Consider the following 16861-nt stretch of genomic DNA (forward strand, 5'->3'; position numbering starts at 1 on the left):
GCAAATGGTCAGTTTGTAGCCCAGTTTTCTTCATGCCACACCTGAGGCAGCTAACTGTAACAACCACTGAAAAACACATGGCATGAATAAATACAGGTTTACAGACATGTTTGTCATCTGGCTGCCAATTAGTTTCCAGGTCCAATTCAAAGTGCTGGTTTTGTTCTATAAAACCTTAAATGGCTCAGGACTACAAACTTCAAAGACCGCCTCTTTCCATATGAACCTATCTGGACCCTGAGACCATAAACTGAGCCCTGCTCCATGAGAGGTCCAGAGGATGGCAACATGAGAGAGGGCCTTTTCTGTGGTGACTCCCTGTTTGTAGAATGCTCTCCCGAGAGGGGCTCCCCTGGCACCTTTGTTACATATCTTTCGGGACTAGGCAAAAACATTCCTCTTCTTCCAGGCCTTTGACCAATTAATCTATGGCCTTCAATCTAAAAAAATCTATGGGGTATTGTTTTTGTTTGTTTGTAAGTGTTTTTATATTGTAAACAGCCCTGTGATCCTCAGATGAATGGTGGCATAGAAATAATCATCATCTGGCTAGGACTAATGGGAATTGTAGTCCAAAATGTGTAGAGGGCAACAGGTTGGCAAAGGCTGGAGTAGATCCACTAAAATCAATGGGGCCTAAAGTGGAAATCTCAGTGTAACTTACCTGGGAGTGAGCCCTATTGAATTTAACAAGACGTACTTCTGAGTAGTTAGGATTGTGCAGAAAGTTAGTCCTGGCTAACTTGAGTCCCGCTGGTTTCCTCCAGGAGTTGTTGGACTACAACTCCCATCAGTCCTAGCCTGTAAGGCCAATGGTCAATGGGGACTTTAGTCCAGCAACATTTAGGGGCACCACATTGGAGCAGACTGGACTACATTAAGCATCACTAAGGCTGTGTACACACTGCTGCTTACTGCATCCAGTGTGCTCCCACTGCTGGTTTGGGAAGCGATGTACACACAACATTGGCCACAATCCTTTTCTATCCTGTCGTTTCTTATGAAATACTGTGTTTCCCCCCAAATCTGCTTCGAACTAAATTGAGAAAAAGAACAACCTAGCTGTGTTTTAAGCTGGCAATGTGTACATGGCCAAAGTCTGGATCCATCTCAAAGATTCTCCCTCTAGCCTGCACACAAACACCTTATGGAAACATGTCATCTGGTTCCAGCTGTATCCTGACAGTTCCAAAAAACCAGCCCATGGGCTGAGACTGATCAGCTGTAGTGTGATGCAAGCCCAGTGAATTCCGCTCCCCTTCATTTGACTGTTGAAATGTTTGCCAGGAGAAACTCTGCAGCTCTGGTTTCATTTCTGATGTGCGCGGAAGGGGAAGCATGGCTTTAAAAAGAGTGTAGAATTCCTTTTTCAGGGCAAGAGAGCCACGTTCCCTTCTGGTTATTGTGTGTGGGTGATCCCTTCGCCAACAATAGAAAGCCTTGTTTGAGAGCCAAACGACGCTATCGGTCAGGCATGGCCATTGCTGTGACCCATTTAGCATCTGGCATATTTAAAAGGGCCTTGCGTAGCGCCGTCCTCTCAGCCTTCTCCAGCTCAGGAGCTGCTGCCGGTGCCGAGAACTCATGCGGAAAATGTGTGCCAGGGGTCTGGGAAGGGGGGGAAATTGGTGGGGAGCTGCGTGCCGACTTCTCTTGGCGTACGGCAGAGGAAGCTGGCAGAGACGAAGCTGAACTCATCCAGCGTGTCATTGTTCAAAGGCTGCGTTTGGGGGCGGTGGGTCACGGGAAGGTCCTTTTCCTATTTATAGCTTTAGTCTAAAAACAACACCTTGCCAACAAGCCCACAAAAGGCTCCTGTGGCAGCAAAAGAGCAGATCAAAATATAAAACCCCAACGAAAACGTTTAGAACACCGAGTTCACTACAAAACGGGAGGGAAAGAGGAAGCCAATCAAGTTGATTTTGATAAAATAATATTAGGAACAGCTGATTTGACTGAAACCCTTATGTGAGCAGGAAAGTATTTATCACCTTCCTGTGATATGAGCTAGTTAGAGGAGCCTCCCCAGGTAAGTGTTCTTCATCCTTAGGTCCCCAGGTGTTTTTGGACTACAGTTCCCATTGTCCTCTGCTGGTTTAGGCAGCGGTCAGGGATTATGGGAGTTGTAGTCCAACAGCATCTGGGGACTGGAGGTTGAAAAGTGCTGCCAGCAAGGGAAAGAGCTCAAATCAAGGAGACTCATCTTCACTGCCACCCAGCTTAGACAGTGGCAGCAACTAGAGAAGTTCCTTTAGAGGTTTGACATGGGGTCAGGCATCCTGGACCCAAACAGCACAATCCTGCACATCTGAATTGGATGGTGGGAAAGGATTATCTCTCATAATACTAAGAACTTGTTAAATGAAACTAGAGTTGAAAGATTCAGGGCAGTCAAAAAGAAATTATATCTTCACCCGGTGCATAGTCGAACTATGGAATTTGCTTTCACAAGATGTTGTGATGGCCGCTAACCTGGATGGCTTTAAAAGAGGTTCCAGGTTTGTTTGTTTTTCAAACTTGGCCCTCCAGCTGTTTTTGGACTACAGTTCCCATCATCCCTGACCACTGGTCTTGCTAGCTAGGGATGATGGGAGTTGTAGTCCAGAAACAGCTGGAAACCCAAGTTTGAGAAGCCTTGACCAGTGATGGCCAAACTTGGCCCTCTAGCTGTTTTGGGACTACAGCTCCCATCATCCCTAGCTAACAGGACCAGTGGTCAGGGATGATTGGAATTGTAGTCCCAAAACAGCTGGAGGGCCAAGTTAGGCCATCACTGGTTTAGACCAGTTCATGGAGGATAAAGCTATCAGTGGCTACTGGCCGCATTGGGTATGTTCTGCCTCCATTTTGGGAGGCAGCATGCGCCTGAATACCAGTTGCTGAGCACTACAAATGAGGAGAGTGCTGTTGTACTCAAATCCTGCTTGCAGACTTCATGTGGGTAGCTGGTTGGCCTCTGTGAGAACAGAATGCTAGACGAGATGACCCCTCTTCTGCTCGTATCTTTACTCAAAAGTAAGTCCTGCTGTGTTTAACAGGTCTTGTGGATGTGTTTCAGGATTTGGGCCCTTGTGTGACTGAGTTTGATATCCTTTACTAAGGTTCTGCAGAAGGAAGCAAAGGATGGACGGGGGCCCTTTAGCAAGAAGAAACATTGCAGTTTCTCATTTCTTGGAGGGTTCTGCCAGACCTCTCCTCTGGTTTAATTTTACAGTTCAGATCAAAGCTTTTCAACACATGGTGAAACAGGATATGACATTTGTGCAAGGAGCGTGCTTCTTGCAAAACTCCCAGCCTATTTTGAAAGTGTTGCAACTGATACATGGTTTAATATATGTTGATTTTCAGTGTGTATATGACAAAAATCTTTCACTGAAGCTGTTTAAAAAGCTGTTTTTGCAGCTATTATGAAACTACAGGCAGTACACACAAGGAAAAAGTATAGAGGGAGCAAGCCAAAGATCCTGTATTTATTACTATTATATTTATATCCCAACTTTCCTCCAAGGAGCTCAAAGTGGCATATATGGGTTCTAACCCACTCCATTTTATCTTAACAACAACCCTGGGATGTAGGTTAGCCTGAGAGGCTGTGGCTGGCTGAAAGTCGTCCAGCAAGCTTCATGGCTGAGTAGGGATTTGAACCCAGGTGAAAGAGACAGAGCACCTTGTAGAAGAATTAACAAAAGATCCAAGGGTGCTTGCTCCTGGCAGCTGATGCATTGTGGGGGCCCCTCCATTTTATTTTTATTTTTTTAGGGGGCTGGGACTCCTCGATGTTCAGAGGGCCATGTGTGCGATGTCAGGATGTCATGTCGGGCCCCCTCAATCCTCTGGAGAAGGTGGCACCTCTGAAAGGATCTAATATAGCTAGGACAACTGAGACACAAAATGGTAGGTAAAGGGACCTCTGACCATTAGATCCAGTCGTAGACAACTCTGGGGTTGTGGCGCTCATCTCACTTTATTGGCCGAGGGAGTCGGCTTACAGCTTCTGGGTCATGTGGCTTCTGGCGAACCAGAGCAGCACACGGAAACGCTGTTTACCTTCCCGCTGGAGCGGTACTTATTTATCTACTTACACTTTGACGTGCTTTCGAACTGCTAGGTTGGCAGGAGCAGGGACCGAGCAACGGGAGCTCACCCCGTCGCGGGGATTCAAACGGCCGACCTTCTGATCGGCAAGTCCTAGGCTCTGTGGTTTAACCCACAGCGCCACTGGATATGTAAAGTGGCACACCCATGAGAAATATCTTGGGCAAACCAATCCCAACCTCTGATCATGTGCTTTGGGTGTGCGGGTGGGTGTTAAGATAAAGAGGAAATTTCATGAAGATAGCCTTCTTCTTTATTCTTTGGCGATCACTCGTAGCTGAGTAAGATTGTCTTCCCTGAAGACAGTCTTAACAGTGCGTCCGTAAGTGACTGTGGAGGCCAATTCTGGATCCACACATCCTTCCACAGTGCAGACATATGTTTCTTGGCAGGAGTTGATTACGATGAGGATTTGGCAGATGTGCCTTCCTCTTAGCTTGTTTCTCCCTTTCGTCCTGAGTTTGTGCTTCTTCAAAGCCCATGACACTTTTGGTAGAGGCTGTTCTTCAGTTGGAGCCCTCGCAGGCCAATGTTTCCCAATTATCTGTGCTTATACTGCATTTTTAAAAATAGATTTGCCTTGAGAGCATCTTTAAACCTCTTTTGCTGTCCACAAGTATTTTGCTTTCCATTCTTAAGTTGGGAATAGAGTAGTTGCTTTGGAAGATGGTAATCAGGCATCCGAACCACATGACCAGTCCAACGAAGTTGATGTAACAAAACCAGTACGATGAAAATGACTACAGATGACATACATCTGTATGCCTTCTGAATTTTCTGTTTGTTTGTTTGTTTTTAAAAAACATTTTTAAGTTGCGGGAATTTGAGAAACAAAAACTTTATGGTATGTCTACTGGATGTCACAATTATGTTGCCAAGTAAGCACTTTTGTGCTTTCTTTCCTTACACCCTTCAGAAGTGTCTGGAACAGATCACTGTCAGAAGTAGGATGTGGGGCTGAGGCAGGTCATTGACCTGACCCAGTCAAGATGCCCTTTTTTGCTTCAACTTCCTTATTTCCTCGTCTTCCTCATTCAGATTGGAGCCCCAAAGTGTAATCTCACAAACTGATAGTGGTGCAAGTAAAAAGAAAACACTGTTGGGCATGGGAAGGGCTGTGGCTCAGTGGTAGGCCATCTGCTTCGTATACAGAAGGCCCCACGTTCGATCACTGACAAATAGGGCTGGGAGAGCCCCTAGCCTGAAACCTTGGAGATCTGCTGCCAGCCAGTGTAAACCAATACTGAGCTAGATGAATCAATAGTCTGACTTGAGATAAGAGAGTTTTGATGCCTTGCGCCATGGCGCAGGTTGAACATTTGGTTGAAAAACACCTGGGCTTCATTTTGGTTCAAGCAAGTTGCAATGTATACCTATGCGCTTAATTTATTATGGGGCCCTTGTTAAATCCAGTATACCTCATGCAAAGCTGCAAGGAAATAAGCTCTGCCTCTTTTCCACCACAGCGTGCAATTCCCGGCATGAGTCATTGTGCGCACGGTTAAGGAGATTCCTGCTCGGATAGTTTTAAACTGTGTTTACTCAAGTCATAACTAGACGGGAGGATAAAATGCCTTGCTCGTACTAGGCAAGATAGAATGATTTATTTGTGTTTTAAAAGATTTCTGGAGGAAGAAGCAGTTCTTTCCTGCCCAAAGCAGGAGCTGTGCATTTCCAGCAAGGGCCAATTGAAATGTGGTTGGTGCTACAGCTGTGGCAAAGCCTGGGGCGGCCTTGACTGCATGGCCGGTGTTATTGTGAACATGCCTACACAGCAAACCAATGCTTGTGAATGTCTTGTCGGTTCTTGGACATGTTCTGTGCAGCCCAGCGGGAAATCCTGAAGGCCGAATTCATATATTTATCCTGGTGCAACAAAATATCCTCACAGATTAAGGAGCAAGCATGCTCTCTCCCCTCCACAATGCATGTCATGTTGCATATTGTGCAGGTATCCTTCTCCTTGGATGAGCACCATATTCCCCTTCCTCCATGCTGCACAAATGGGCAGAAACCTGATGTGATCAGCATGGCAAAAGGGGAGGAGGGCCTGTCTGCTCTTTCAGCACACACACCCTCCAGTATTTATCTGATTAAAACAGGGATGCCAATAATAATAATAATAATAATAATAATAATAATAATAATAATAATAATAATAATAATACCCCACCCATCTGACTGTGTTGCCCCAGCCACTCTAGGTGGCTTCCAACATATATAAACACACAATCAAACATAAAGCATTAAAAAAAAAAAAGCTTCCCTATACAGGGCTGCCTTCAGGTGTCTTCTAAAGGTCGTATAGTTACTTATCTCCTTCGCTCAGTTGTTGCATAACTTCACACCCTCCAACATTTCTCTGATGGAAAATAGGGACATCCTAAGGAAAAGTGAGACTTTCCGGGATCAAATCAGAAACCAGGACAGCTTCTGTAAATCTGGGACTGTCCCTGGAAAAAACAGATACTTGGAGGGTGCGCCAGCATGTAAGGGCTATTGCCATCTGAATGCATGTTTAAATGAAGGCTGAGTGCATGTGAGGGTGGCAGGCCTATTTCTTTAAAAGTGCAAAGAGGAGAGGTTGAGTTGAACAGTAGGGCGTCTGATTCCATGCAGAAGGTCCCAGATTCAATCCCTGGCCTCTCCAGGTAAGGCTAGGGAAATACCCCATCTGAAACCCTGGGAATCCCCTGCCCGTCAATGTAAGCAGTACTGAGCTATATAGTCCAATGTACCGACTCCGTATAAGGCAGCTTCCTATGGCACTCTTGATGGTGGTGTTGTATCCTTCCCCTGCTCCAGAAGTCTCTCCCTCAGCTGCTTTTTATTTAGTTATATTTGCTTCCACTATTCGAGCCCTCTAGGAGAGAGGGAAAATGTTCTTGGGAGGTAAACTGTAGGGGTGATCTTGGTTGGTGGGTGGAGAGATTTGGCATTCCTTACCTGCTCACCTCTTTTGCTCTTTAAATTGCACACCATCCCACACTTTACATTGGATTTAGGCTGACTCGCATTTAAAGACATGGATCAGCCAACCCACAGGCCTTCCGCCTCCCTCCACCCCCTGCCCTCCAAAGACTAGCATTTGCTTTCATTTATATTGTGTATGTTGTAACGACTGCTGTGCTAAACAATGCGCTCTGGAGATATTAACATTGGAAGGCCTCTAAACAAACTGAGAAGGAGGCAGCAACATCACAAGCCGTCTTTTCTTGGCACAAAAGCAGATGAAGCATCTCTGCAAATAAATGATCCCTCTCGAGATGCAATAAATCTGCGACTTCTGGCTAGGCTTCCCACCCCATGCAGTCCACTCCTTCTTAGATTTCCTAGCCAACCAGGGACTCTGGTTCAGTTTATGCATTTTTGATGTATCTGAAGGGAAGAGAAATGCTGGGTCACATCTTGCAGAGCGCTGTTGCTCCCAGGGCCTGCTTGCAGGCTTCCCATAGGCAACTAGTTGGCCTGGACATAGCTGTCAACTTTTTCCTTTTCTTGCAAGGGATCCTATTCGGAATAAGGGAATTTCCCTTTAAAAAAGGGAAAAATTGACAGCTATGGTTGGCCACTGTGAGGAAAGATTATTGGACTAGGTGGGGCTGCATGACCCTTCTTTCCAGGGGTCCCCTATTGCTGAACTGCAACTCCCATCAGCCCCAGCTAGCATGGCCACTGGGAGTTGTAGGGCAACAGCATCTGGAGGGCACCAGGCTGCCTGCCATTATTTCCCCTTGTGAAAGTTACTAAGCAGTGAGGTGCCCAACATGTTAGCATTTGCCCAACCTCTTTAAGGGGCCCGGGGCTGAGAGAAGATCTTGGTGAGGCAACCGCAGCAGCCTTGCCCCTTTTTGCTGCCTGCTCCCAACAGGCTCACTTGTGTGTGGGTGTGTGGCTGTTACCAAGGTGACACTTTGGGGAGAGAAACTTTTTGTGTGGGAGCATAGAACAGGGCCTTTGCTGTACTGGCCCCCAGGATGTGAAACTCCCGCTGCAGATACAGCCTATTTGGGTGCTACTTTGAGTTTGGAGACTGGGTTATAAATTCTATAAATAATTGTGACTAATTAAGAACAACAATGTGCTCTGGAAGTATTGGCGTTTGAAGCACCCCAAGCAAGGAGCTAAAGAGGCAGCTGTGATGCAGGCCACTCCCCGCCACTGACTGAAAAAGCAGATAAAACATACTGCCTTGAGGAACAGGTCATGTCTTGCCTTTCCATTAGCTGAAGAGATGCTTTTGAAGAAGCTCCTTTTTTCTTGCTCTTCAATCATCAGGCTTGCTTCCAATAGAGGTGTTGGTTTTCAAACTCTCCCAGGGAAACCAGAGCTTCTCAGCTGGGAAGTTAGCCAGACAAACTTCTCCAAACTAAGACTGATCTTTCTCTACAATATAGAGCCAGAAGGGAGTATGAAGAGTATGTAACACTGAAATCTCCAGCCAGAAAGCAATACTGTATAGAGTAAGGCATAGAATCATAGACTTGTATAGTTGGAAGGGACCCCAAGGGTTATTTAGTCCAACCCCCTGCAAATGCAGGAATCTCAGCTAAAGCATCAGTCCTCACTGGGGAAAGGAAGCCCTAAGCCCTGACCTAACCAGAGCTATGCATAAACTGAATGTGCGGCCCAGGACATGTTCAAGAATCTTCCTCAGGCGCTGTGTGACTTAAGATTCCTCAGCAAAGAGGCTAGTGTTAAAAAAAAAAAAATCACCTGCATGCTGAAAATTTGGAAACTATTGCAATGTACTCTCACATTTATGCCAAGATTCTAGCAAATTTCAGTTGCACCTTCTGGTCTTAGGTACTTGTTTTTGTTTTGTCTGGTCTTGTTTTGTTTGCTTGCTTGCACTGAAACATTAGATCTTAAGTTCAGAAGCGAGTGAAAAATCGTTCTTGAAATACTAAGTACAGTACGGGCTATTTTAAGTGTTTCTGTCCAGAAAAAGCACAGAAGCCTCATGGAGCTCATTATGTGCACCGACCATAGCATATACCTCAGTATGCTCCAGTTTATCACACATTTTTACTTAATTTTGCATGCGTGCGCATGCGCGCACACACACATATCAATTAGTGTACAGTTTGTAAAGTAGCAGGCTCCTACAATATTATATTAAGAATAGGAGGATGATAACAGTCCATAATGCACTTGTGAAGAAATGCCACCTTTCGAGTTATTTTATTCTGCTTCATTTCCCCCCCACCTTATATAGCTGGCCGCCAAAGCTGTATTGTGGCCAAACCCATCACAATATTACATACCGAGGCAAATTAAAACAAGTGCAATCAAGGCAATGCATCTAGAAGGGACTAATAACTGAAAATCTGGCTCTGGCCATTCAGACCAGTCAATTGCGCTTCCAGTTTAACAAATTGAGACTACAAACCTGTACACACTTATCCTAGAAATTAGCTGCACTGAGCATTATGTCCAGAGACTTCCTTCCTTCCTTCTGAATTGTGTTGTAAGAACTACAAAATCTTTATTAATCTAGCATATTCTACAGCCAGTTCTGCAGCCTTATAAGTAAACTTCCTGCATTAAAAATGAATCACCTTATGATTAGATGGGAGAGCTTTGCTTCTTGTCTGACAAGACCCTCAATAGCTCCCTGCTAGAGATTTTGTACACATGACAGTGTGGAATGTAAAGTGGCAGATCTTCACCCATCCCTTTGCCGCATGGTTATAAAATCCTACCAAGATTTTAAACCAGCTGTTATTTGCTTGGCTTGCCAGCAAAGACGGAAACCTTTCTCTCCAGGATTTCCCGGACAGGAAGCAATAATATGCCTAAAGAGGCAGAGATTTCCTTACAAGGTGGATAGCATACAAAGGAGTTTAGATTAGTCGCCAGCAGTTGAGCTGAATTACTGTGGAGCTGCTGACTCGTAGAAGAGAGGATCATTCTTAATCATGGCTCTCTTGCTTTCTTGAGAACCATGATAAGCGGTGCTTGCACAACCTTTGAAGATGGCCTTGCTTTGGGTTATATTCTGGCAAGGCCATCTTCATGGACAGATGCAATACTGCAGCCCTATTCTTTGAGAATATCCCACAGAATACTATGTGGTTTGTGTCCAGAGAAATGTGAACACAACTTAGCTAATGAAACAGTGCCAGAATTTGTCAACAAGGCTTTGGAGCAAGTGAGATCTTCTCAACTCCAGGCAGTCTTGGCTTCAGAATGGTTTGGGGACAAAAATTGACTTGGTTACCCTGGTGGGTGACATAGAGCAGAGTGGGAAGTGCAGTGTTGTTAGTCAAAAGCTAATCTTTTGAGATACCGGTAGATTACAAAAATTTAAGCTGATGTAGCTGGTGAGTCACACAGACATCTGCCTTGTTGGCCAAGCCTGGGGGTAGGGTGCAGGTTCTGGAAATATTTATTGGCCCTCTTGATGTATTCAAAAGATACTGTGAATGCAGAGTTCAACAGGCCTAACAAGGTCCTATATTTATTCCTTTTCATTGGGAAAAGTGGTGATCGTTAACCCCTGCCTCGGCCATTTATCATCCTTCAGCAACAACTAAGGAAAGTTGGAACAAAGGTTTCGCAATCTGTCTCCTGAACTGGGTAGATTCTGGTTGGGCTGTTATGAGAACACACTCCCTTTGGGGGTGAAAGCATAATTCAATGGTAGCACAGCACATGCTTTGTTTGTCAAATTCAACCCCTGGCATCTCCTGTTAAAAGAATCAGGTAGTATATTGTGTGAAATACCTCTGCCAGAGACCCTAGAGGGTTCCCTAGGGGATGGGGAACTGGGTGCCTTCCAGATGGGATTGTAACTCCCATCATCCTTGACCATTGGCCATGCTGGCTGGGACAGATGGAAGCTGGAGTCCAGTACCACCTGGAAGTTCCCCATCCCTTCCTTCGAGAGACATTTGCATGAGAGTAAACAGTATTGGTGTAGATCAGTGTGTCCTAAACTTGGGCCTCCAGCTGTTTTCAGACTATAATTTCCATCATCCCTGACCACTGGTCTTGCTTGCTAGGGATTATGGGAGTTGTAGTCCAAAAACAGCTGGAGACCCAAGTTTGGGAACACTGGTGTAGATGACCAAATAGTTTGATCTAGTATAAGGCATCTTCCTATGTTCCCAGCATGGTGATCAAGTTATGAGGGTCACTTCCACCAAGATAATGAGGACCTTTAGACTGGAGCCATATCCTCATCTCATGGAGACCTTGTCCATTATCACTGATCCCAGACAGCTAGGCACAGCTTCTAAGGTGCCATTCTGTCTTTAAGAAGATGCAAGTCTTTTAACAGATACTGTGTTTTTTTCAATAGGTGATTCAGGTCTTTGTAATCTAGTAGGCTGACAATGGGCAACATTATCACTTTTGATGAATGCATGCTTCCTTGGTGTGCGAATGAGCCAACTCAAACACCACAGATAGGAGAACTTCAAACAGTTTTGCAAATGCTTCAGGTGGAGTAGCCCTTCTTCACACATGAAATAAGCACACTAAGCTCTGCCACCTTCACCACACCTGGCAGCCATCCCCATTGCCTTTCACAAGCTGGAGGGTGAACTGCACAGTTTAGACCTCTAGATTCTAAAGCACACAGAGAGCCTCTGTAAGTGAAGGAAATTCTGAACTGCATAAATTTGCTCTGTGACTTGTGGAAGAAGGGGTGGAGACCTAGCACTCTTGCTGTTCCCTCTCATGTGTTTAATCAACACATAAGTGGAATGCTTGAATAGGGTCACATGCGCACCATACATTTAAAACACATACACCATACATTTAAAACACATGGGTACCACTTTAACAGTCATGGCTTCCCCCAGAGAATCTTGGGAACTGTAGTTTAGCTCTTGCAGTGCTAAAATTCCCAGCACCTTTGACAAACTACAGTTCCCAGAATTCTTTGGGGGAAACCATGTGCTTTAAATGTGTGATGTGTATATGGCTTGGGCTCCTGTTTTTCAGTGGAACCTGTTCAGTGCATCGCAAGACATCAAGGGCAGAGTAATCAAATAAGGGGAAAGCTCTCTTTTATATGGACGGCACCAACATTAATGAACTTCCTGTGACAGCTGAAGACGCACTTATTGGGTCAGGGCTTTGCTGGGTGTTATTGCTGTGTAGCCTTTTTGTTAATTATGATTGTAGATCTACTGGGACAGCTGTTAATGGAACGTGAAAACTAATCTTGTAAACAAATAAAAAAAGGGATGCATGGATACATGATGTGTAACTTGGTGCAAGGGACAAGCCCACTTCAGACATTATAGCACTCGGTAATAAATAATAATAATAAATTTTTATTTATACCCCACCCTTCCCAATTCAGAAAACCGGGCTCAGGGTGGCTAACAACAAATTTAAAACACTTAATTGTAATACAACATAGAAGCAGCATAAAATACAGTATAAAAGCATGAATAACAATAAAATTCAAAGTTCAAACATCAATTTGGCTAGCTGGCTGAATTAGTCCTACTTGGGCCAGCGAGGAGGCCAGGGGAGAATTAGCTGTGGGGTCTCAGAGCGGGTAGTCTTCATAAAAGGGGAGGGGAAGAGAAGGGAAGGGAAATAAAAGATCAGGCTGAATTCAAATTAAAGGCCAGGTGGAATAGCTCTGTCTTACAGGCCCAGCGGAAAGAGGTTAAATCCGGAAGGGCCCTAGTCTCATGGGACAGAGCATTCCACCAGCTCAGAGCCATCACTGAGAAGGCCCCGGCCCTGGTGGAGGATAGTCTGACTTCCTTAGGGCCCAGGACCTCTAAACTATGGTTATTCATGGACTTTAAGGTCCTCTGCGGGGCATACCAGGAGAAGTGTTCAGATGTTGCAACATTGAAATGTCATTTTCATAGCTCCATGACAGGGTTGTTTGTCTTCTAGGTAACAGAGATTTTGCAAAAAACGATCCTCTGGAATTCAAGTCCCATCAATGGTTTGGCGCATCGGTGAGATCTAAAGATGACAAAATTTTGGTAAGCCTTCATTTTCAGTGTTTATTGCATGCCGTTATCATCATATCTATTTACGAGTCAATCAATCAAATTGATTGAGTATCAATTAACATCTTCGTACACCATCCACACATAAGAGAGTAGAATCAGCAAGCTTTTCTTGCTTTAAACCCTTCCGTCCCTCCACCCGCTTAGCTGAGAAGTCAGCAGAGCAAGCTGCGCAGCTCTCGCTGAAGCCAGCAGAGCAAGAGGCGCAGCGCCTCTTCTTCTGCTGGCTTCCCAGCAAAGCGGGATGAGGGACGAAAGGGAGCCCTTACAAGGGAGCGCTGAGCAGAGCCTGGCAGTGGCTCTTGCTGGCTTTTCTGGGAGGTGCGGGAAGCGACAGAGGGCAGCCCGTCAGTCCCTTCTCCCACCTCCCGGAAAAGCCAGCAAGAGCAGCACACACGCTAGGCGTGGCTCCAGCAAGAGCCTCCCGCCTGCATTCACTCCATAAGACGCACACACATTTCCCCTTACTTTTTAGGAGGAAAAAAGTGTGTCCTATGGAGCAAAAAATACGGTAAAGAATTGGGGGCGCAGGGGACCCAAACAGCTCAACAGAGACTTGGGGTGCTCTGTGGGCCTATAAAAGGCAGACTCACTATTTGATTGTGGTGGTGGAAAGCAGGGTGTTCTCAGAGAGATGGCATGGAGTAGCTGGAGCCCTCAACAGAAGCACTCCACGCTGCAGTACTTTGTTGCCATGGCGCATCTGTATATACCAACAGTGATTTCTGTGAGTGTCCATTCTTACACAGCCAAACAGCACCATTCACACATAAAGAGGGCAACATCAACAGGTTTGGAGGAATTCAAAGGCCCCAACATAGGTTGCATTTTTCAGCTATGTTACAGCACAGAGACAGTCAACGTGCCCTCCAGATGTTGCTAGACTCCAGATCCCAGTATCCCTAACCACTGACGGTGGTGTCTTGGGCTGATGGGAGTTGGAGTCCAACAATATTTGTAGGGTACCATACTTTGACAGACCTTTGTGCACTCCTTGGCCTTTAGATAGATAGAGTTCCTCCAGCTGCCCAGCACCTTACTGCACAGTCAATGAGCACCCATTCCTTCAAGTGTTCGCTTGGATCATTTGAGCACTTCCATGCAGCAGCTGCTTAACTGAGCTACAGGCTGAGGCAGATGCTGACACAGCCTTGGTGCTTGGGTGGTGCCAGGAAATTAATGGCTAGGGCGCCCTGAAAGTTAGCTGACGTGAGGAAGTTTTTGCTTGCGTCGTTTCTTTTCCTTCCCTTCTTGTTAATTTTGTGCGAAACTTCAGCCAAATCACTTTGCAAAGCACCTCATTTGCCTTCACCAGACTGAGTGACTTTGCTTAAGCTGCAGACAAGGCAGATGTTCCCCCTCTCTATGGTTGGCTGAGGCAAGCATTGTTTGTCCCCTTTTCAAAAGCACCCCCCCCCCGGTTGATTCTCAGCCTCTCACTGCACCAAGTATAATGGTGGACTTTTAAAAAGAGCTTTCTAAATGCTGCCATTTTGCTTCCCCCACAGGCGTGTGCCCCATTGTACCACTGGAGAACAGAACAGAAAGCAGAGAGGGAACCTGTAGGAACATGTTATCTTCACGACGGGTCCAAAGCTTTTGAATACGCTCCCTGCAGGTCAAGTATGTGGAGAATGTCTTGCTATTGTAATTACAGCCCTGAATCTATTTTCTGTGTGCTGCCGTATTATAAGCACAACTTTAAGGTGTGTGGAAGAAACACACCCACACCGTCATCTTTGCAACAGTGGTTTAAGGCAGCCGTCTCCAGCCTTTTGGGGCTCAAGGGGAATATATAGAAATCTAAGAAACTCTTGCGGTCACCACAAAATGAAAAACTGGTGACGATCAGAACCCTTCTCCCACAAAATAACAGGAAAAACATCTAGACACATTCCAAAACAAATACAACACAAAAGCAAAGAAAGCAGGCTACCCCCTCCCCAAATACACAATCAACCAACCAAAAAGGTTTTTGTTTTTGTTTTTTTAAAAAAAGCTCCTTGGGGGGAAAAATCAGAGGGGCAGGAAACCTTGGCAGGCACTTGGGAAGAGGGTATCTGAGAATGCTATGGTGTCACATTGGTGGTTCTAGAACTAGGGTGCGTGGTCATACAAAAACAAAACCTGTGAGACGATAGGATCCTCTGCAGATCAATTGAATGCTCAGTCTGGTTCCAAATTTCACAGCAGGTAGAAATTTCGTAGGGATCTGAAGATAGAAGTGGAAGTAGGATGATAGCAATGATCTGTTGGGCTTGGTTCTCTCGTTCATTTTTAATGTGGAGTCACTGCGATGGAATTGTGCCAAACGACTGGGAAGGCTAAGGGCCAAATGACATGTGACATTATATGCGTGGTTCGGCACTGTATCTTTTTTAAAACAAAAACCTGTAAATGGCAGCCTCTGTTGAAGGCTAGTCATGACCTTGGTGTGTACGGAAAAGAATAAACCAAAGGGGTACTAGGATCACTCCTCCACCCTCCAAAAAAACCCCGTTTTTTTGGCAAGGTAGGAAAGTTTTTACAATCAGGAGAATAAATGTTTAGATGGTTTCTTGCAAAATAATAATAGCAAGCCCCTTGCCTATGTAACAACTAGTAGGTCTTAGAAAAGGTTACTAGTCTGTATGCACAATATGTGTTGTTGTTTTTTACACGAGGAAGCACCCTGCAATATGTTCCAGTAACAGATACACCATGCAGAGCTGCTGATCGTGTAGCTTGGCTCCAACAGCTGGGATGTAAGCTGCATCCTGTTTGGGCAGAACCATCTACTACAGCCCCTGTGACTTTCCAGGTCACAAAAGGTTATTATTCCAGCTAAGCTGGAACACCAAACTTGGATATCCAGCCATTTTTGTTAAAAAAAGGGGGGGAACCCAGTAGGTCCAAATTATTTCCGAACTAGAACAGACGCATTTAGTGCATCCCCAGTGGTGATCAGAATTAACCCTCCACCCCTGTGTGCACATGCATACAATCTATTTAAACAGCAAGAGCCCAGAGAGGGAGAGTGCATTCCAGAGTCATTCCCAGGATCAAAGGGGCACGGAATGCCCTAAGTGAAATGTGCACTCTGTTATACACCGCAATACCGATAAGAGACTGTTAGCATTTCTGTTATAAAGCTCTGTATTCAGAGGGATTAACCACATCATAAGAAAGCCTCCTTGGGCTGTCTCGTGGCATGCGAGGGATTAGCTCTGGAATTCCCTTTCTTTTCCTGTTTTAAAGGCAGGCGACATCTCAAAGCTGTTTGTAGGTTGCTGATCTGTAAATAGAGAAGAAAAGCAGCATATACTCGCCATGCTAGATTTCGTACTTAACGTGTTTAGAAACAGGCAGAGCCCTTTGGATCGATTGTGTTGGCCTTAACAATAGGGAGGGGTGTATTCTGTTCTGACCAGCGTAGGTCAGGCCTGCACAGATTATGAGACCCAAAGCCAAATGAACCATATCAGCAGACCAGAGCCCCACTAAACCTCTTTGTGCTGCCTGGCTAGACTGAGTCTTAAAAGGGGTGGGGGTGGGGAATGGCTAAGCCACAATGGCAGGCCACAAGACACATAGCTCGGTTGCATCTGGGGTGACTGGGCAGAGCTCCCCTTCTGATACTGGTGCGCACTGCAGGGGATTGGATGGTCCTCAGGGTCCCTTCCAACTCTACAATTCTATGGGTCTGGTATGGAGCTGCCACTTTGGGTTGGGCAAAATACAGGACAGGTCAGGCAAAATAAAGTACGCATTGGGGTGGGGATTGCGGGGCACACACA

General features: G+C 45.5%; 1 protein-coding gene across 1 annotated transcript in view; it reads left to right on the forward strand.

The window, feature by feature from the left end:
- ITGAV (integrin subunit alpha V) overlaps positions 1-16861 on the forward strand; it is a 67880-nt gene that overhangs the window by 13006 nt on the left and 38013 nt on the right. Inside the window, exons 3-4 of the mRNA XM_083627761.1 lie at positions 12967-13058; positions 14594-14708. Coding sequence (XP_083483887.1) covers positions 12967-13058; positions 14594-14708 — 207 coding nt within the window. The remainder of the gene's footprint in view (positions 1-12966; positions 13059-14593; positions 14709-16861) is intronic.

This window comes from Podarcis filfolensis (assembly GCF_964270895.1).
Source record: "Podarcis filfolensis genome assembly, chromosome: 1".
Lineage (NCBI taxonomy): Eukaryota > Metazoa > Chordata > Lepidosauria > Squamata > Lacertidae > Podarcis > Podarcis filfolensis.